Source organism: Priapulus caudatus, unplaced genomic scaffold, assembly GCF_000485595.1.
Source record: "Priapulus caudatus unplaced genomic scaffold, Priapulus_caudatus-5.0.1 Scaffold224, whole genome shotgun sequence".
Taxonomy (NCBI): Eukaryota; Metazoa; Priapulida; class Priapulimorpha; order Priapulimorphida; family Priapulidae; genus Priapulus; species Priapulus caudatus.
The window spans coordinates 325,221-346,664 of NW_014577285.1; the positions used below are offsets into that span (position 1 = coordinate 325,221).

Consider the following 21,444-nt stretch of genomic DNA (forward strand, 5'->3'; position numbering starts at 1 on the left):
GAGTATATATATATATATATATATATATATATATATATATATAGCAAGAGAGAGAGAGAGAGAGAGCGAAAGAGGGACAGAAAGAGATAGAGATGGAGAGAAGGAGGGCAAAACCTTACAACTAACTAGTGTATTGCTGACCGTTGGTGTATGTATATATATCTCGTTATTGAATCGACTAATTTTCTGAAACACTTTAGCAAAACCAGCCTCGAAACAGATTTTTCAACCCAAGTGTGTATATGCTTATCAGCCAACACAAGTCATACCCGCACTATTTCCGGGAGATCGGGGACCAGCCTGGCAGAGTTTGGTGGTCCTCTCATCATTGATCCGATCGTAATGCCTAATTGTCCTGCATCCTCTATTCACAGCTTGAAAAATAAAATGAATGAGTTTTAGATCAGTGGCCCATTTAGAATTGTAATGATGTAGCCAGTAAATGGTAGCATAGGAGGGTCATTGCGCAGTAATGATTCCACAAGCTCGAGTAGCCTGCACAATGCTGCAATAGCAGCGTATATGCAGAAAATCAAGTGGGCTTCACACACAGGGTCGTGCATATATCGGCAGCATTGACGTCACCATGCATGTCACCTATAGTATTAGTATAGTACACACTCATTCAAGAAGCAGCGAGATCAGCGATCAAGCATCAGCGCCTCTAGCAATGTCTGTTTACACATGCTGTGCCCTGCTGCTGCTCGCACGCGTTGTTTTCAAAGCCGGAATTCTGGTCATGATCTTACAATCAGTCGCATTCCAATACGGCTCAGCAGCGCACTTGGCCTGCCCGGCGCTCACTCGATCTGACTGAACCGTATTTGTACAGAAGGCTTCTTCAGACACACACACGACATGCATAAACAATCAGCGCTCAAGATTTGATCAACGCGCTGGTTGACCACGTGCATGACTGCAGTTTGCCGTGGTCGGGCATTTCCAGTTTTAGATCTACGACGAAGATGCAAGGGTAACACAGGACAACATATTATATAGCTCAGGACGTAAACTGTGCAAATTGTGTCTCAGTAGCTCAAAAATATTTCTCTTTCTACACAGTTGTAAGTACATTACATGCGCGCGCACACGCGCACACACGCACGCACGCACGCACACACACACACACACACACACACACACACACACACACACACACAAATATATATATATATTTATTTATTTATTTATTTATTCATTTATTCATTTATTTATATATACATATATATGCGTGCATTTTTGGTTTTTTGTTTATAACGGAATGGTCGAATAAAGTGCTTTGCATGTGAAATATTATAGCATCGGCTTTCCTCTCTGCTGTTAGGCGAAGATCGTCTTACAACAACAGACAACCTCGAGACGTCTTATACGAGATTATGACCCAATATAATACAGTTGCGAGCGCATCAACGAGCGGATCCTTTACATTGCCGGCTTTGCCGTGTCTGATCCGTCTATATACATGCGCATCTTTGTATCGACATACAATTCGCACGCGACTACGATCGGCATCGATACAAGTCTCTGCAATAGGATAACGCCGACGAAATGGCTCAGTGGAAGGCGATGACGTTTGATGTAAAAAGACCGCCGATAAAATGTGCACTTGGTCGATGAGCAGTTGTCGCGCGTCGTTGGGTCTCCAAAGCGCAAGCTGTTTTCACTATAAATAGGGGTGAAGCACTCTTTCTCCTTCTCCCGTGGCTGTTGCCGCCGCCAAAAAAACTCATTCTGTTTTCACTCGTTGGGTAAATTATCGGGCAGCATTTAGTGCCCGTCTGACGGCGGCACGGACCTTGAGAGAGATGACTCGGCTCCGAGTGCGCGCTGCCGAGTTTAAATCGGGGAAGAGCACGGCACGTGGTTTCCATTACCTGGTAGTGAAGCCAGATATGCGCTTACCCTGCTGCAGCGTGGGGTCTTGTCTTGTGCCTACTTCGTAGCGCGCTGGTTTTGTCGGTATCTAGGTTGTAATTATACGTGAGAGCTATATAGGCCATGCTGCAGCCGCCGCGTTATTGAACATTATTTTTTATCCATTGAACTCCTCGCCGCAATCCTGGTTTCTCCACCACTCATCTCTCTCGCTTTCTCCCCCCCCCTCTCTCTCTCTTTCCCTCTCTCTCTCTTTCTCTCTCTCTTTCTCTCTCTCTCTCTTTCTCTCTCTCTTTCCTCTCTCTCTCTCTCTCTTCTTCTTCTCTCTCTCTTCTTTTTCTTTTCTGCCCTCTCTCTCTCTGCTCCTCTCTTCTCTCTCTTCTCATATCTTCTCTCCCCCCGGCTCTCTCTCTCTCTCTCTCTCTCTCTCTCTCTCCCCCTCTCCCTCTCTCTCTCTCGCTCTCTCTCTATCTCTCCTCTCTCTCTCTATCTCCTCTCTCTCTCTCTCTCTCCCTGTCTCTCCCCCATTCTTCATGTGTGTGTGCGCCATCTCACAATTCTTCTCATACTTACTCGCACGCTCTCATCTGCTCTCTCCCTGTATCTCCTTCATGTCTCCTCGACCACCTCCTCCTGTGCTTTTAGACACATGCGTACGTGTGGTGTATGTATGCGCGTATATTAGCTCTGGTTTGGGAAAGGTTCTGATTATGCTCATGGATAACGGTAACCATAATACAGGATGCTCGTGGGTGAGTTTACAGGGGTAAGTTCAATACTGCATGGAGGAGGAAGGAAGGTCGCGGCTGGTGGGTGGGGGTTACACGATCAGTGCAGCAGGGTGCACTATTTCGGGAGCTGGCTTGTTGTTGCTGCCGGTCGTGCCAGTGTTTGTGCTCACGCTGTTCCGCCTGATTATAGACTAATTCTGGTAATTAGATGTTTGCAAAAAGCCCAGTTTCACCGTGGCCGTTTTTGCACTCATTCGCATTAGTGCCTGCGTCGTGGATATTCGTGGAATCCGATATCTGCCGGGTTTTATTTTGCAGCTGTAGGTTCCCCCCGAAGCTCTCGCGCGCGAGTAGCGTAGAAGAGACGGGAGAGGAAGGGGGGTTGGTATCCAGCGCATAGGCATCGCGGCCGCTTAGGCCCGGGCTCGTAAAGTTACGTTTTTGCGTTCGGCATCAGCAGTGCAGCGGTGGATGGCGTGGGAAGCGGAGCGCTGTCTTTGCGTGGCTACACGCTGCTGCTGGCTTCACCACCGTGCTCGTTAGCTTCGTTTTGCGACGATGCGCGGTTGCAGATGACACTGAGCGGATAGGAGTGTACAGGGGAGCGAGGGTGCGACGACTACAACTGCACGCAGAAAATGGAAGCAGCAGCCGCCGACGGTCCGGACGGGTGCGGAGATGCTGCGGAAGCGGCAGAAGCTGCTGCTGTGGTTGGTGGTTTCTCTTGTTTGCTATTGTTGCCCGTGCTCTCAATCCTTTCAGCATAGCAGTCCTCGGCGTGAGTGCTGTCTGAGGATTTGCCTCCGCAGCAGCAGTTAATGAATGTACGTGAAGTGAAAATTCGGCAGTTGCACGTGCAAGCTGGCAATATCTCTCTAGACGTAGAGCGATGCATGTCTCTTCAAAACGTCTGTCGTTCACCACAGCCTATTTCAACTAGACCTTCACGAGTGCGCGCATGAACACACGTGTGTCTTAATTGGTGCAGTGACAAGTATGGACAGGCCGGCCGGCAGGAGGTCCGGCACATGTGCGGGTGGTTTCTGAGAAGCTGAAAAATCGTATCCGCATCCAGGAAGTCATCCCGGTTGTTGTTGTTGTGCTTGTAGCTGTGCTAGGGAAGCACTATGTACTGCTAGCCGTGAAGGCTGTTTAAGAAAAAAAATGCTAAAATTGGGAATTGGTAAATTTGATGATCAGCTCACGGTTGTAGGTTGCGTTCACACCATGCGCTCATGATTGGCTGCATGTTGCAGGTATGCGGCAATGACATACCCGGACCTTGTGACCTTGTCTGCCTTACCGAGAAGAGTAAAGTAGATTGCGTTGTTTCTGAAGTGTTCGACGTCGTGCTGGGCACAGACTCATTGCTGGGTCTGGAGAGGCGGCCCTGAACAGCTTGTGCTCACCCCCGCTACACGGTCGGCGTCAAAAATAGAAATATGTGCCCACTGATCTGTCAGATCAGTTCACACCACCCTACATGCCGGGAATGTGTAGCGGGAATATCTACTTGACCTTTTTGCTTGCATCCATCCTCGGCAAATAGCCTTGAGTCACTGGGAGAGTGTGATATGTGTCTAACCATGCTGTACGGTGTATTGACGCTTGTAGCGACAGTGAGGTGTAAAACCGCTTCTTTTAGAAGCCAAACGGACATATGAGTGGATATATAAGTTGGAACTTCTAGTGCACATTACTAAGTCCTGTCACATGAATAGTAAAATGTATATATTTGGATCTGAATTGCTGTCATAAGATATGGCATTTGATGCTGACACTGTCATAACAAATCATATTACATTTAAGTAATTTAATATGTTTTACAAAGAAAGTTAGTGCATTGCCTATCCCCTGAACGATAGATATGACACACAAAATACTGAGTATAAAATATACACTTATCTGCATGTTACAGCCGTGTTTCGATCATGTTTTACCACACATTTCTGTTGTTTGTAGGCTTACCCAAAGTCGGCATACATGTACAGCCGGGGCCACGACCCCTACACTGGTCGAGCCACCAACATTCCCCGTCCTCCTCCCCTGTACACATCTCACTTCTCCCCACCACCTTTCACTTCACAACCTTCTCCATTCCCTGCAGAAGCCAGTGTGCCACAGCCGTTTGAGGAGTCAGCGCAGCCCCAGCCAGCAAGGTATGTTTTTCCTCTCAACGCATACGTAAATAAATTATGCCTCTACTAATTGTTACGGGTTAAAGTGTGTACCATGGCGTGCAGTGTATAGTCAGTACTGGCTAGAATTCGGGACTATTTTAGAGAGAAAAAATCGTGAATGGAAATTTCGTTTGTAAAAACGTCATATTCACAATTTTGCTTTAGATTATCTTTAATTGAATGCAAAGTAGTGAATTTTTCCTCATTAAATTAAAATATAAACGAATAGCAGGTAGGTTGTAACGGAATGCTAATGGGCATCTCTCTGTTGGCATTGCAGGTATCGCTCAGAAGTTACCATCCCTTCTCCCAGTAGTCAGTCAGCAGCTCAGGTCTCTCTGTCACCACCAAAGCGACGTCACCGGGTAAGCCCCGCCCTCCTTTCTCTAGGGCCTGCCCCCTATGCTCGACAGGCTAGTAAGATCAAGCAGAGCAGTTTCTTCAATTCACCAGACGGCCGGAGATATCAGGCGGATGAACTGGAGCAAGAGATGAAGGACCATCCAGAAACAGGTAAGGCAATGCCTTCTGATGATGAAGTCATCGCTCTGTCAGCTCCTACCGTAATTGACGTGGTAATAAATGTAATTCTCAAAAATCTCTCAAAAATTCTCTTAGTTCTTGTGTCTTCAAACAGCTGAAATCGATGCTTGTATTGTAGCTTCTACGACTGACGCAGCTAACCATCTTTTCTTAACTGTTACAGGATTTCCAACAGCACCAAGTCCGCAGAACTTTACGACGGTGCCGCCACTGGGCTCAGCTGCACCCGTAGCCATACCTCCCCATGTAGCGGGTGCAGACAGCAACAGTGCGGCATCGCGCGTGTTTAACACACAGGTGCCAATGTCCCAGTCTGCGTACCCAGGTTGGGACCACCCTGCGGCCAGCGACGCTGCCGGTGTTAGCGGCAGCGGCGCGAACGAAGATCGAACTAGTGCGACGGCGGGCAACGGCGGCCAGGCGGGCCAGCGGTCGACGCCGCCGCCGCGGCCGCTGGGGTTCGGCAGCGAGAGCATCCGGCGCTCGCAGGAGCGGCTCAAGCAGGCGGCGCAGGAGCACGACGCGGCGCACAGCGTGAAGCTGCGCATCCCGCCGGCACGCGACGTCGCCGGCGTCTACGTGAAGAAGGCCGTCGACCACCTGTACGGCAAGAACTCGCTCGAGTCGTGCCGCGCGCAGGAGGCGCTCAACCTCGCGACGAGCGACGACCCGGCCGCGCAGCAGCGACACGCGCATAAGTACGGCCGCTCGCCGACGGCGCCGCTGCTGCGCGGACGCACGAGCTTCGACCTGCGGCCGCGGCACGACAACGCCGCCGCGCCATGCGCGCCCGTCTTCTCGCAGTGCCCCGCGTCGGTTGCCATCACCCGGTCGGCGTACCCGTCGCCGTACGCGCCCGCCGAGACGCCGCCGCCAGGGGGCGCAGTCGCGGCGGTGGCGGCAGCACCGGAGATGCGGCGCGCGCCGAGCCTGCGCAAGCAGGTCGCGAACAGCGCGAGCCTTGACAGCATCCACACGACGGCGGGGCTGCGGCAAATGCCGTCGCTCGCCGAGCTCATGAAGACCGGCAAGCTGAACTACAACGAGCACTCTGGCGTCGGCGGCGACGACGACGCGCGCTACAAGTCGGACACGCACCTGCTCGCCGTTCCCGAGCCGAAGCGGCTCAGCTACACGGCGAGCCTCAGCAAGATTCACGAGGAAATCGTCGCGCAGAGCCTCGAGGCGAAGCCGTCGCGGCCCATCTGCACGCCGTGGGTGCAGAACGGCGTGCAGAGCGGCCGCTCGGCGATCCAGGCCGCCAAGCGCGCGTTTCTCATCCAGGCGGGCCTGCTCGACAAGGAGAGCCTCGAGCCGGTCTCGCCGCCGTTCACGATGAAGGGGGCGCCGGCGGCGGTGCAGCGGCGTGAGGCGGCGGCGGCGCCGGCGTTGCAGACGCAGCACGCGCGCCGACAGTTCCTTGGCGTGACCGTCAACGAGGACTACGTTCCGGCGCCGCTGTCGTCGTCCGGCTCGTGGGGATTCGCTTCCGGTGAGGCGGCCGCCGCCGCCGCGACAAAACCCGACACGCTGCCCGCCGTGCAGGTGACGCCCCCTGGCGACGGCAAGGAGAAGGTGAAGCCGCCGCTGCGTAAGCGCATGACGACGCCGGAGCTGCGCGTGCCGATCAGCCGGTCGTTTACGCAGCTCGACGTGATGCCGCAGCAGAGCGACGAGGAGCGCATCGCCGCGCTTAGGCTCGTGCAGCAGCGGCACAAGCAGTTTGAGGTACGTCGCTGTGGTTACGTGCGCGCATCCCCGCGGTTACGTGCTCGCGTTACCGCGGTCATGTGCGCGTGTTGCTGTGGTTACGTGCGCGCGTTGCCGCGGTCACGTCCGCGTGTCGCCGCAGTCTCGCGAATGAGCCGCTCGCTTTACCGCAATACTGATCTGCGGCGTTGATATATATATATAATGTGTTTACATATATCATTATATATATATGTGTGATATATTATATAATAGGTGTAGGTGCAATGGGGCAACCGTACCCGTGTTCCCACTCTGTTTGTTGTTTGCTTTCACTGAATACAGTAATGTAGTGCCGCACAATACGTGATTAATGCAGTGAGTATGCATCATAAAACCTTGTGTTTTTGAAGTTACAAGTAGGTTTAAGTACAATTTTTAGTTAATTGAAGTGAACTCTAACCATTAATTAGGTGTGCTTAATTATCGATGCCCATATATTCACATGGTGTATATAGAACCTTGAGATGGTTATCAAGACAGCCACGTTTGGCACAGCCATGGAAAGATGTTAATTTTATAGCATATGCATTCATGTCCTGGTACCTATGCAAGCCATCAGATCTTATCTCGATAGTATTCTTACAGTTCGCTGTTTATTATAATTGTGCATAATTCATTTGTAGTCGGGCAGTCTAGATGAGATCGCAGCACGAGGTAAAGCACATACGAATTACAAGGAAGAGGCTGAGAAGGTGGCCGCTCTGAGCATGCACAACGTTGCTTACAGGGCCACGCTATTTGGCCTCAGTGTCGAAGGTATGAGATTCCCGGGTGAATACCAGTTAACCTCCCAAGATTCAAACTAGCAATCGTAACTCAGAAGTACTATCGTATTTCGTTTATTGAACCCTCATTGGATCGGTATTTTTCATAATGGGCAAGAAAAGATATATCAGATATTGCATTGTAAAAATAGCTAATAAATAATGTGTAATCGTAATTGTAATTGCCATTTTTCAAACGTTGCCGATATGTTGACCGAGTGCAGTAATCATCAGAACCTTGACTTGAGCTTGACCCTGCTGCAAATGATCTGTGCATTGCAGTAGCCATTGGCAAGGTCTGCCAGACAATGGAATGATTTAGGCTGTGCAGTACATAGTGATAGGAATCACTTACGTTTGCTCTATTTCATGTAGATCTGTTAAATTAATCCAAACATGGATGTCATCTGGTAGAAGCTGAATAGACATGAAACACAATGTTCTTTTAAACTAAGAATCACGTTATTAGTTCCCCATCGCTGCCGTCAACTAGCGGGTAAACAGTAAGTGAGAAACTTCAGCATAGATAAAATCACGTGGATCTTTTTGAATCACTGGATATGCTAGGCAAGCTGTGTTGCTGCATACTAATGAGCATGCGATAACAGCAGTCTCATGACCCTGGGGCTGTTCTTATTTTCATTAAGCTACAGAAAGGACAATATTTACGTATATATTTCATACCATCCATTGCCTGTAAACGACATTAATTGTAGCTGCTGTGAATAACATGAAGCTGTTAACCTGCTGAAACTTCTGGTTGCATGATACACGTATCCGTCTAAATGGCCCGTCTCGGTTGCATTCATGTAGAACTCGAGAGGATCGAAAAGCAGAAGGATAAGCAGAAGAGGACACACGACCAGCATCAAGTACCGAAGCTGCTGGTTCGACGAGCTTCCCTCGATTTGGCCCCGTCCATGCCAAATAGCAAGCAACATGTGGAACCCGCCCCCCTCATCACCATCACCAAGGTAGCGAGCTGACAGTGCTATCTGTGGCGTTTTCATTGGTATTATTGTCAGTGACTGTGCCAACAATGCGAACAGATAGCTCCTGCAGTTATGAAGATAAAAGATGATATAAGATCCAAATTATGAATTAAACATTCATTGAAATATCTTCCCAATTAACCATGCCAGCTGACATTTTATTAGTTTAATATCAAGGCAACAATTTCGTATCATCTTACTAATAGCATGGCTGCAGTCCAGTCTGATAGGCTTATTTGCTCAAATAGAAAGCGATGAACACTGATGCATGTATGTGAAGGTGCCTTAGATAGTCCTGTAAATCTTAAACAGCATCAGGGTTTTCATTATCTTTTATAGTAACAGGCCGAAATGCTTTTGCAACAGGCCGTGGGGGAGTGAGGGCGGGGGGTTTGGGGGTACCCCCCAAATTGTTTTTAAAAACCTTGATGCTCTGAGATGCAATCTGGTGTATTCCGAGCTGCAGTAAACAGACACATTTGGATTACAGTATGGTCCTTTTTTCCAATTTGGTTTCTCCTGGTACATTCAGAGTTCACCAACTTTCCAAATTATGACGATTTAGTAATTATAAGAGTTAGACAATTAAGTATGTAAATAGCGTTACTTAAAAACAAAACAATGCTTCTTGTGCACATAACATGCATACAAATATACTCAACTGATTTATTAGTAGTAGCTCATGAAACACTTTCACTTTGGAGAATAATTACAGCAAACTAAAATTATGCAAATGAATTCTCTTTTTTTTTTAAATATTATACTTGAGCCAATTGTAACCGGCCGAAACAGCAGAGTAGACGGTCAATTCGGCCGGTGGCCGGTTCCTAATGAGAACACTGAGCAAAGTTCTAAATTTCACATCTGTGGCATCTCATGTTGAAAACATCTATGATATTAATTATCTGATTCTGTCAACTTGACTGTGAGCTATAGATAACATTGTTGCGTAGGAAATCATGGATGCTGCTGCCGAAGCTGATCTGCTGCATTCAACAGAAGAGGAGAGAAAGAGAACAAGAGCCGTTCGCCAGAACTCCTACCTCTCTGCTGTCGCCTCGCCATACAAGAGTAAGCACCCTCTGGCATCATTGCTTTTCCTGCCTGCCCATGTGTTTGCTGCCTGTAATATCTACATGACTCTGGCTGTGATAGTGGTTGCATCAAGTAATAATACAGTCAAGGAAGTCTGGAAGTATGACATAGACGTGGACTGAGATATGAGGATATACAGCTACATTGCTTATCGTATTCTGGGAATGTTGTTTTTTTGCATGGGTTTCGTGTGATGTTGTTGTAGTTATATGGTAACATCTGCTGTGTGTGTATTTTGTGCAATGATGGAGAATAAGGTTCTAATGCATATTAGCATGTTTTGCGTGCCATTTTCGTAGCTACATTAGCAGCAGAAGTGTCACCTTTCATTTGTACTGATTTGTTTTTGTGTATTCCTGTTGCTAAATGTGTTCAATTGTCATAGTTGACCGTCGCACTGTCGACTTGTCGACCGATGAGCATGCATCACAGTTATTGGGAATGTTGTGATTAAGCTGTCTTCATGTAATTCATGTTTTTTTTAGAGCATTGTGCTATTAACATGATACCCTACCTCACCCTGCATGTGCCTGAGTGAATGTGCTTGCGGTCACTAAAATGTTGCTGTGTGTGTGTGCGTCTGCTTGCAGAGGTGTTGCAGCGACCGAGTCTGCAACTGGTCTCTGATCATTACTTGTACATGGATGAGTTGAATGGTGGTATGGCCCAGACGTTTGAAGAAGATGAGGAAGAGATTGAGGATGAAGATGAGGATGAGTTCATGGCTAGGCTGATGCAGAAGCGTGTAGCAGGCAGTGAGCCTAGCAGTGACGCTAGTGACCCCAACAGTGACCTTGGCATTGGCGAGCCAAACATGGAAACATTCAATTTGAACTTGAGCTCCTTTGCTGCCCTCATTCAGCAGTTTGATGCAATGCTCGGAGGTTGGCATGTTGTTTCTCCCTCTATCTCTGCTTGACTTAGTGCATTGTTTAGCGTGTGTGTGAAATTTTATGCTTGATAGCATGCTGTCTACTTACATTATATTTATAGATATATATATATATTTATATATACGCAGTGAAAATGTAGGGAAACTAATGATAGAGAAATTCGATGCAGATGTGGAAGATGCATATTTTCTAAACATGACTTGCAATGGATACTATTTAAATCTCATATTTTGAACTTGTGCAAAACACAATATCAATCAATGGAATTGGCATTAATACTTTCATGACTGACTCCTGGTTGCATTCACTATATGGTCCTTGTATGCACTGTGTGTTACAGTCGAAGGCCTGCCACCAAGCAGTGCTTCTGACACGACTGTCACGTCCATGGCAAGCGTTACTCTGCGAGCAAAGTCGCAGGAACTTAGTAAGCTTTTATTGCACATTATTTAACTGTGTTTAACATAATCTTCTATACCAAATACTCTGATATATGCAGAATAAAAATGTTAAAAAAAAATAAAAAAAAAAAAAAAAAAATACAGCAGAACACGACAATTCGTATTACTGGCACAGTGTGATATCAGTTCTGCTTGCAATAGCTGTGCAGAAGCAAAGTAATTCTACATAGGAAACTCGCCTATGTCTATGCCATTGACATGGTGTACGCTCTTATAAAGTGCCCGTGCTGAGCATTATTTGTGTCTGCAGGTGTCGAAGATGCTGAAAAAGCCTTGAGGAGAAGCTCTTACATTATGGCCACCCACAGTGCCGAGGATCTCCGCAAAGACCAGTACGTCTGTCGTGTTTTCACCAAGAATTTTGAGACATGAAATCTTATATGTGCGGCTCTGGTGTGGCCGATCGGAAAGTGCTTTACTAGCGTGCATAAAATACAGCTGCTGATATACGTATAAAAACGGTGTTTTAATGAGAGTAGACTGCCATGCAGATGCATTGAAGAAGAATGTTTGTTGAATGTAAACAGTACAGTAATTATCTCAGTGCTACTTGCAGCAGGGTAATAAACCTTGCATATCTAATCAGCGATAATGATTCTGGTTGCCTTAGACATGGTTACGTGTATAATTTCTTCCTGCGTAATAGAATTGTTGAATTGGTGGTTCCTTCTGGTCAGTGTTCATCATTCACTTACCTACACTCTTCTCATTTTAGTACACCGCATAAGAGCTCAAGCATAAAAAAATTAAAGGCCTTCTTTGGAGAGAGGGTATGTAATAATCTATAGTCATTTTGCAAAATTATATAATAAGTATGAATTAAAGGTGTAAATGTACTATTTTCGTTGGCATATAGATGGTGTGTACTGGAGATAAAGCCTTATTTTAATTACATTATTATTGTTTTAAAGAAATGAGGCAATTGACATTGTGGGAAGTTGTGTTATTCTTGATTGATGCCATGTAACCTAGTAATGGCAGGCACTGTTAGTTGTTTTTTATTTATATATATATATATTCATATACATATGTATGATCTGTCCATTTCCTGATGTTTGCAGACGCCTCACATAGTAGAGGCTGCATCACAGCATGAAAAACCATCACGAGATCTTCCCAGCCCCATGTTCGATGTGATAAAAGAAGGATACCTCCACCTGAAGAAATTTATAACAGATGGAAAGGTCTGTGTGTATTGTAATCGTAGGCTGATATAATAAGATTCAGTTCATACCAACTGCACGTTTTGTGTATGTGCTGACACGTTTACGTGTCTGATTCATAATTGCTATTTTCCTTTCACCCAACAGAGAGCCAGTGATAGGTCTTGGAAGCCATTTTATGTTGTGCTAAGAGGCCATGCCCTATATTTGTATAAGGACAAAAAAGAATCTGCAATGGTATGTTCATTGTAGCTGTTAATTAGTTGCATGATATTTTCTTTTCTTCTGTGTCATAAATAATTTAGATCATTATAGCAGCTTCATTATAGTCATGCACACATCTGGCATGGTACAAGCACCATGTTCTGTGCAGGCAGGTTTCCACTGTGCTGTGGCATAATTAAAAAAGCAGTACATGTAGTTTAGTCATTAATAATTCGAGTCCCTCGCAATCGTAAAGGGTAATCCGATTTTACAACATGCGTAAGGTTTGCAAGCTCATAATCAGTGCACTGTTTCTTCAGCCACCATTAAACTACGACGAGCCACCCATCAGCATTAAGTCGGCCATTATTGACATCGCACATGATTACACAAAGCGGAAGTACGTGTTCCGACTGACGACCTACAATGGCTCGGAGTACCTCTTACAGACAGAAGACATCCCGTCCATGATGCTGTGGATACAAGCCATACAGGCTAATAGCAATCCAGATGGAGACGTAAGTACAGCTTGGGATCCTATTTTGTGAAATCATAGTATTACTATGTGTATATATATATATATACTTGTTTATATACATGTGTGGATGTGTGTGTGTTGAGTGCGTGTGCATGTGTGTGCCTGCGTGTGGTGGGGGTTTGTAGGATGTACTTTCTGCACTTTAGTAAAAAAATCGTATGTAGCCATCCCATGCTTATTCTAATTATAGCACGAAACTTTAATGAGAAGAGTTAATTAGCCTCGTTCCAGCAAGAACATGCGTGACGCATAGCTGAAATGCCTAATTTAGGTGGTAATCAATTGGCTATGACTAATAAGAGGATATTATGACGCAGGGGATTATTTTTGACTTTATTAATAGACTTGTTACAGTGTTTAATTAGGAGGTTAAGGAGAGAAACAGTCAGAGATTCTACAGATGAACAGTAATTGCCTTGATTAATTAAACAAGTTTGTATTGATAAAAGTTAGTTGAGCTGGTGAATAATGAAAATCTAGTATAGCCGTCATGAAATAAGTTTAAATTCGATGGTCATCGAGCACACGAAATGCTATAAAATGTGGCACATAAAATGCTGTGTATTTGCATCATTGCCATGCATCCAGTTGTAGAACACCCTGATACATTACCCCCCACAAACGAGTATGTTGTCCTACGTGGATATCCAGGCTAAATTGCAGCCATTTTACAGGACCATGGAGTTGACACAGCACAGCTGATTATTAGGAAGAGCAGTCTATACGATGGTCAGACACGTTCACCTCAGCCCGTGCAAAAGGGCAGCACCAGACGCCTGCCGTTCAGACAGAAGTCTGTCAGTTCCCCCTCAAGGTCACCCAGCTTCAAGATCCGGAAATCCTCATCACAAGAGAGAGGTACGAACTAGAGCTAGAATTTGAGTGGATTTTAAATTGCAATTAAAATTCGTAGACAAAAACGTGAATTTAAGGAAATGAAATTAGACAGTTATTGTCCAACTACACTTGTACTGTACTAACTTCGTCAGCGTTTATTACATTTGTACATGGGTTTGAAGCAGCACTTTGTATTTGAATGCTAAACGAATTTAATAATATATACAGTGCATTTTATCACATCGCTGTGTGGTCTGATGTCTCAATATGGTTTGGTAACACCGTTAATGCCTTGGATAAACGGGTGCATCACTTAAACATAACATGACTCTGAAAAACAATTCGTACACCCGTTATTTCACTTGGATAGATGAGCCAGTCCAGAGGATAAACAGGATAGTTTCCTGCAGGACAAACTTCCTTCTTTCTGAAGTGAACATCGTAAAAACGATAATAGGATTCAAACTGAAAATGAGCTCAAAAATCATATTTAGAGCTAAAACTGTGTGTATTGTACAGTGCGAGTTGTGTACAGACGATTGCATGAGGTACAATTAGACGTGCATGTGCAGCTTGTCACTTAATCAGAGCATTTTTCTAGTTCCCTACCTGCCTCGATAAAGCCGGGACCATTGTAGTGCGTGCTCCCAGGTTGAAGTGTTGGTTCTTTACTCTTTGAAATACTATAGATGTCTCACCTAAAGTCAAAGAAGGATCAAAAAGCTGGAAGGGCAAGATGGTGAAAGGGCTGAAAAAGTGGAGTCACCACGGGCCTCACTCTCACATTGAGCCTGAGTTGGCAGGTCACACGATAGGTGTTCCATTAGAGATGTGCCCGCCGTCCGCCAACAATGAGGTACGGAAAAAACAGCAAGCAACGATGTAGATCCTCTGCACTATACCATGCAGATTAAACCACTTTATTCTTTGGAGCCATACGGCTGTAAAATCAGCGACGGACGTAAAACATCAATGATCAACGCGTTGTTCTCACGACCTTCCGTCATCCACGTATGTTTCACTGACCGCCGACGGGGCCTCAAACGTTCACCGATTCGTTGCAGTTTGTTCCGCTGCTCGTGGACATCTGCACGACGGTAGTGGAGCACCGAGGGCTGGACGTGATCGGCGTCTACCGTATCCCCGGCAACACGGCCGCTGTCGCCCACTTGACCGACGACGTCAACAAGGGCCTCGAGAACATCAACCTTGACGAGCAGAAGTGGAAGGAGATCAACGTCGTAACGAGCCTTCTCAAGTCTTTCTTTAGGTACGCCGGCGATTGCTCGGCTGGCGGCTTTTTACCGACTGGTCAGCCACACGGTCAGGGTGGGGGGCTCAGAGTGGAACGTGGTGAAGGTGTGGTGTGAACATAGAGCACTGCATGCAGTCTTTCACAACTCATGGTTATCAGATTCCAGCTTTCGCGTTAAGTGAATGCCAGACGTGTTTTATGTGGTGGCAGGTTATATATCTACATTGCTGAGTCATAAATCACTTCTTTTCATAATGCAAGCATATGAGCTATGAACTGGTTACATTATACGTACAGTATCCTGCAGGCCTAGTGATATCCTAAGGTGCGTGCTTCTTTACAGAAAATTGCCAGAGTCAATGATTACAAATGACATGTATCCGGATTTTCTACAAGCTAATAGAGATCCAGATTCAAGACAGCGAATGTTACGATTAAAGAAACTGGTGAGCAAAGATACGTTGGGATCCTCTATTAGTTAAGACCATTAACATGATTATTATCCATTCCTGCCTTAAAAACTCAGATTACGTTTTAATATGTTTGCAGGTACTACATTAGCGGATGCTACTGTTTCTTAGTTACTTGTAACTACGTTATATAACTTTGATATATTTGTGTGCCATTTACTTTGACATGAGCTAAAAAAAAAATGGTGACTAAGGCTTCAGAGTTACAATGCTTGCAACAGTCATGATGATTAAATTGCACATATCTTCCTAGATACAATTGCTGCCCGACCACAACTATGAGACATTGAAGCATATAACTAACCATCTCAGGAATGTCGCTGCAAACTCAGATAAGAACAAGGTATGAGAGCATAGTGAACGAACTCCTAGAATTCTCCGAATGTCCACATCCATGGCACAGCACTACTCATTTAGAGAATTCAAACAAAATTCATGGCACAGGAATCCTGTCATGAAATCATTTGTCGCATCAAAACTGATAGTGGGTTGTGCACTGATTCTATATGCAGAAAGTGGTACTCACATATCGAGAGGCCTACAATGGGCAAACGATACAGAATTTGTTGTTAATTTGTATCATATTGTAATGTACATATTGTATTATGTGTTATTTTGTTGTAATTCACAAATTGTCTTAGAAAGTGACTCTCGTTTCCTTCATTAGATGGAAGAGAAGAACTTAGCTATAGTGTTCGGACCAACGATAGTGAGACAGTCAGGGGAGAGCATGATGAGCATGGTGACGGATATGTCTGACCAGTGTCGCATCGTTGAGACCCTGCTTTCACACGTGAGTAACCCGTTCACGTGCATTCTAAAAGTGCATGACATGAGAGCTTTACGAATATAGGCATTTGACAGAGACGTGTATTTTGATATAATATTACATTTTTATTACTATTATTAGATATTAATAATGTTACTTATATTATAATTATATTATGTTATCATATTAATAATATCAGGTACTTGTGATACAATAATTATACATGTTGTTTGATGGGAATACGTTTTATAATTTTATCTGGTCTATATAGTAAAACCGAAAGTGGCTGCTGGCTTTCAGTAGGGACGTATCTCCAGTGCTTATGAGAATGCATGACACGAACTATCAGCATTACTGTTGTTTCTTGACAGGGTGACTGGCTGTTCAATGAGGTTGATGATGCGATGCACAACGATAGCGTTCCAATGGAGGTCGGCAACACAATGCGCATGGCGACTGATACGAGCCGGCCCTCAAACCTCAATCTTCTGATACAAAACGTGTCCAAGACGGAAGCATTACATTCTCCAGGTAATCACAGAGTACAGGCAATAAGGGTAGGCTGTCACTAAAGATTAGATACGAGCTTACTCCAGTTGTCAATATTTTTGCTGAAGCAGCTGTGTTGAAGTGGTACGAGGTACAGTTGATGAGGTGGCGCCTCCAGTGTCTGCATGCAGAAGACGGCCAAATTGGTACTGTTGAACTGTCATGTTGGTGTGATAAGTTGAGACATATCCTATCATAAAAGAAAATCTGTAACTTCCTTTCTAGGACAATTTTTTGCATCGTGAAATTTGTTTTGTTGTGTTTGACATAGCAGAGTTTCGATGTAGGTGCTTGTGTCTGATTTGGTCATGTGTTATTAATTTCACAACATTAATTTATTCGATGTGTATGGCAATATGATCATGCATTAATTGTGTCTGCCTTTTTCTTTCACATTTCCTGCTCTCTTTTCCATTATGCTTTTTTGTATTATAAAACGGTCTCAGTGTGCACTATCCTAGGCATTTTGGCACTTTTGTGGTGTGGTGCGAATATGGCTTATCTCCAGGTTGGAATGTGTAACGTTCGCTTTTTCTCTGGTTCTTTTCTGTTTAACGTGCATCTCTTTCTTTCTAGGTGGTGCCTGCTATTATTCTGATACAGCTTTCTGAGAAAGGTAGCCACGTTTCCCTACACCAGTAACGAGAACAATGCCTCCTAACTAATATAAACTGCTATTAAAGGCTTTACCTGCATATGTGCAGTGTGCGTGCACTCGAGACTCACAACTCTGAGCCTGCGGTGTGCCGCAGTTCACCACATGGCTTCATATTTAGTATGGCGCACGTCGGAGCTGCTTTCGTAGTCTGCTGGGAATCCATCCTCTCACCCATCCTCGTCGTTGTGTGACTAATCCATATCATCACTGCATCCACCTAGCTTATTGCATGTCATTTCATGAGGACTAATAAAAAGTATAGTGATCTCTTGCAGGGTACGCCAGTGATTTCGCACCAGTCCCTATACCATGGCTTTTTAGTTTACGTAGTTGTAAACATGTCATGAGCATATTGTAGGCCGCATACGTGTATGTCTACTGCTAATTAGATCTGCAATTTGTGTGCTGTTGTTTGCATTATCTCTCTAGCTCTCTCTCTCTCTGTCTCTCTCTCTCTCTCTCTCTCTCTCTCTCTCTCTCTCTCTCTCTCTCTCTCTCTCTCTCTCTCTCTCTCTCTCTCTCTCTCTCTCTCTCTCTCTCTCTCTCTCTCTCTCTCTCTCTCTCTCTCTCTCTCTCTCTCTCTCTCTCTCTCTCTCTCTCTCTCTCTCTCTCTCTCTCTCTCTCTCTCTCTCTCTCTCTGTCTCTGTCTATATCTCTGTCTCTGTGTGTGTCTCTCTCTCTCTCTGCCTCTCCCTCTCTCTGCCTCTCCCTCTCTCCCCCTCCCTCCTCTTTCTCCACCCCCTCCCTCTTTCTCAGTTGAGTAATCTAACACTCGCCCAGAACCCCGGCCCTTGCCTTCCTTCCACGAACAGAAGCCATATCAGTGAAGTTGCGTCTAAGTGCCGAGCTGCGCCACGAAGAAAAAACCCGGGGCGGCGAAAGTAATGGCATCTGAGAGACCGACGCCGCGTCGAGCTTTTCTCCGCAAATTGTTGCGTAACGTGGATGCCGCGAGACTGGGGACCGTCTAGGTCTTCACATTGTTGTGTAGGCAACGCGTGGCCGACGATGTTCCGTCCTGGATATAGTTACCAAGGAAACATGGATACTTTTTTATCTGGAAGTCGATCCCTGCGTCCCACGATGTTCGTTGGTGTCTAGGCAATATGGGCCTGCATCCCTCCTCGTGTGTTGGCGGCCTGTGTGTTTCTCATTCAGTCATTGCGCAGACGTTTGGAGAACGTTTTAGCCTCCCTACTACTGTATCATGCATCGTGGTTTAGTCAACGTGCCTATATCCAATAATTGTATATTGAGATTTATCATTTAGGCAGCGTGTCCATACCCAATGACTGTATATTGAGGTTTTAGGCAACGTGTCCGTACTCAATGACTGTATATTGAGGTTTTCGGCAACGTGTCCATACCCAATAATTGTATATTGAGGTTTTTGGCAACGTGCTGTTATTCGTTAATAGTACATTGTCCCCTATATAGACTTGATGTGCGCTGCACTTGGGATGAGATCTCTATTCGGAGGATCGTATTTCGAGATCGGTGATCCCACTGATCGACTTACGCCTGGAAGCTGCCAGTCGAGCGCAGCCGAGCCTTTGTGAAAAATCTTCCAGCAGCCCTTGTGCAAAAAAAAAGTTAATAACCAGCATAGTCTTACTGACTCTTACACCGGCGTTCCTGCCCGTCCGCATACATGTATAAATAGTATTAAATACCCGCAAGTCGTTTCACTGGAGCTCTCCCTGCTCTGGAGATTGCCGAATTTGCGTGGCCGAGCGTTATTCAAGTAGCGAAGTGAAAGACTGACTGTCCGGCGTGCGAAATTTTTTTCCCCACGAGAGTTCCGGACCCACCACAGATAGTGTTTTGTAATATATGGTGCGTATATAAGACGGACCTGGTTGTATTATAGTTAGTGTTAGGGTTAGGGTTAGGGTTAGGTTAAGGGTTAGGGTTAGGGTTAGGGTTAGGTTGTATAAATTTTGCATTGTTGCTTCGAGGTAGTCGAGTGAATGGAGTGCGCTGATTGGCTGGGGTCCGGAACTCTCGTGGGAAAAAAAATTTCGCGTCCGGCGTGCCTCTCTTGTCGCTTAATAGTAGTTTACTGCTATAGATAGGCCACGTGTACATAGAGGCAGGCCACTTAGCATTTTTCCTTGAGCGGCTGGTATATGTGTATATGGTTTGGCTGTATTTCGCGCATGCACGTGTCTTCGGTTATGGCGTAGATCCCCCCCAGTGTGTGCGTGCGTGCGCGTGCGCGTGCGCGCGCGCGTGTGTGTGTGTCTCTCTCGCTCGCGCGCGTGCTCCGTAAAGTGGCTGCTGTTGGAGGGCAGGTTGTACGCGATATAGCTCTAGTACTATAGCCTGCGGCAACTGTACGTGGGCTATAGAACTAGAGTTATACGCAATATAGACCTTTGGTTGGCACAGACCGACGAGCTCTCCGTACATGTGCACTGCACATCGTGGGCGCGTGAACAGGGCCGCTGTTTTCTATTTCGGTTTGGCATCGCGAGGCAGCCGCCGAGCGTAAGTGCGGTAGCGGCAGTGGCGGCGGCAGTTGCCGCCGAGTATAATATTATCTCTACCGATTCCCGTGTAAAGGCTGCCTTGCCACACTCAGCCCACTGATACGACGCAGTGTGTGCCACGGCGTTTGCAACGTTATATGTCGGTCTCCTTGGCGTGTGCGCAGTAGACGTATATACCCAGCATGCTTGCTGCTTCCCGCTGTTGGCATAGCTACTACTAGCTACCAAAGCAAGCTTTTCACTTCTAGTTGTGTGCGCTGTAGGATGGCTATAGCAGCAGGCAGCAAGCTTTGCCTGATTTTGTCAGCGTATAGTGACCCTGATCGGTGTGTGCTCTCGCGGTGACATTCGGAGGGTGCCCCTCCCCGTTTACCGTGGGATGGTCAGTAATAGCGGAAATATCTGCTAGAGTCCGGGTTGCACCCGAGGTTCTTGTCGCTTCTGACCTCTCCGGCCAACATTTGGGAGTGAGGGTTAGGATTAGTTCCCCCCACCCTCCTCCCCGCGCTGTATACAGATACTTTGTTGCTGTCTGTCGCTGTGCGACTGATGTTTGACTCTCCTGATGGTTCACATCATTTTATAACATGAAAATGGCGGCCATTGTGGATTTATGCTAATTAGCCAGTTTCCCGTAGTCCGATTTTGGCCGATTTTGCATATGAAGTTTAGGAGGGTCCAATCAACAACTTCCAACTATAAAACCTTCTGTTTGTTGCAATTTGTTCCGGGTATTTCATATATTGACTGGACTACCCCCCTCCCCCCCTCCCCATCTACACCCCATCCCGCACACGCCCTCTGTTGCTCTCTGTCATTGTCGCAAGCTCACGGCAAGACATTCCAGTTTTTTTCCGCGTCATTTTTTCTTCTGGTCGTCACGAATCTTCGTCTGAAATCGAATTATTTTCGACTGGCGGGCATGCGATGTGGTGTTCGCTGGGGCGTATAAGCGGTGTGACGGGGCGTACTGCCCCGAACACCTCCGTCTCACCTCGCTGTCACCGCTGATAGCTTACTGGTTTTACAGTCGCATAACTCGGTTACATTAGGCCTACCTGTGAGAAACGATGACAACGATCATTCCGTGTGCCGGCTGTTTCACCTCTTCCCCTTTCGCTTTCCCTGTCTGTCTTTCTCTCTCTTCCTTTCTCTCTCTCTCTCTCTCTCTCTCTCTCTCTCTCTCTCTCTCTCTCTCTCTCTCTCTCTAGCTCTCTAGCTCT

General features: G+C 46.0%; 1 protein-coding gene across 1 annotated transcript in view; it reads left to right on the forward strand.

Moving 5' to 3' along the window:
• LOC106807587 overlaps window positions 1-21,444 on the forward strand; it is an 84,569-nt gene that overhangs the window by 60,136 nt on the left and 2,989 nt on the right. Inside the window, exons 6-25 of the mRNA XM_014809965.1 lie at window positions 4,569-4,765; window positions 5,067-5,299; window positions 5,493-7,057; window positions 7,705-7,837; window positions 8,659-8,819; window positions 9,791-9,908; window positions 10,523-10,816; window positions 11,166-11,252; window positions 11,537-11,618; window positions 12,002-12,056; window positions 12,348-12,470; window positions 12,597-12,686; window positions 12,974-13,171; window positions 13,866-14,049; window positions 14,718-14,884; window positions 15,093-15,298; window positions 15,627-15,729; window positions 16,007-16,096; window positions 16,421-16,546; window positions 16,894-17,053. Of these exons, the coding sequence (XP_014665451.1) occupies window positions 4,569-4,765; window positions 5,067-5,299; window positions 5,493-7,057; window positions 7,705-7,837; window positions 8,659-8,819; window positions 9,791-9,908; window positions 10,523-10,816; window positions 11,166-11,252; window positions 11,537-11,618; window positions 12,002-12,056; window positions 12,348-12,470; window positions 12,597-12,686; window positions 12,974-13,171; window positions 13,866-14,049; window positions 14,718-14,884; window positions 15,093-15,298; window positions 15,627-15,729; window positions 16,007-16,096; window positions 16,421-16,546; window positions 16,894-17,053 (4,372 nt within the window). The remainder of the gene's footprint in view (window positions 1-4,568; window positions 4,766-5,066; window positions 5,300-5,492; window positions 7,058-7,704; window positions 7,838-8,658; window positions 8,820-9,790; window positions 9,909-10,522; window positions 10,817-11,165; window positions 11,253-11,536; window positions 11,619-12,001; window positions 12,057-12,347; window positions 12,471-12,596; window positions 12,687-12,973; window positions 13,172-13,865; window positions 14,050-14,717; window positions 14,885-15,092; window positions 15,299-15,626; window positions 15,730-16,006; window positions 16,097-16,420; window positions 16,547-16,893; window positions 17,054-21,444) is intronic.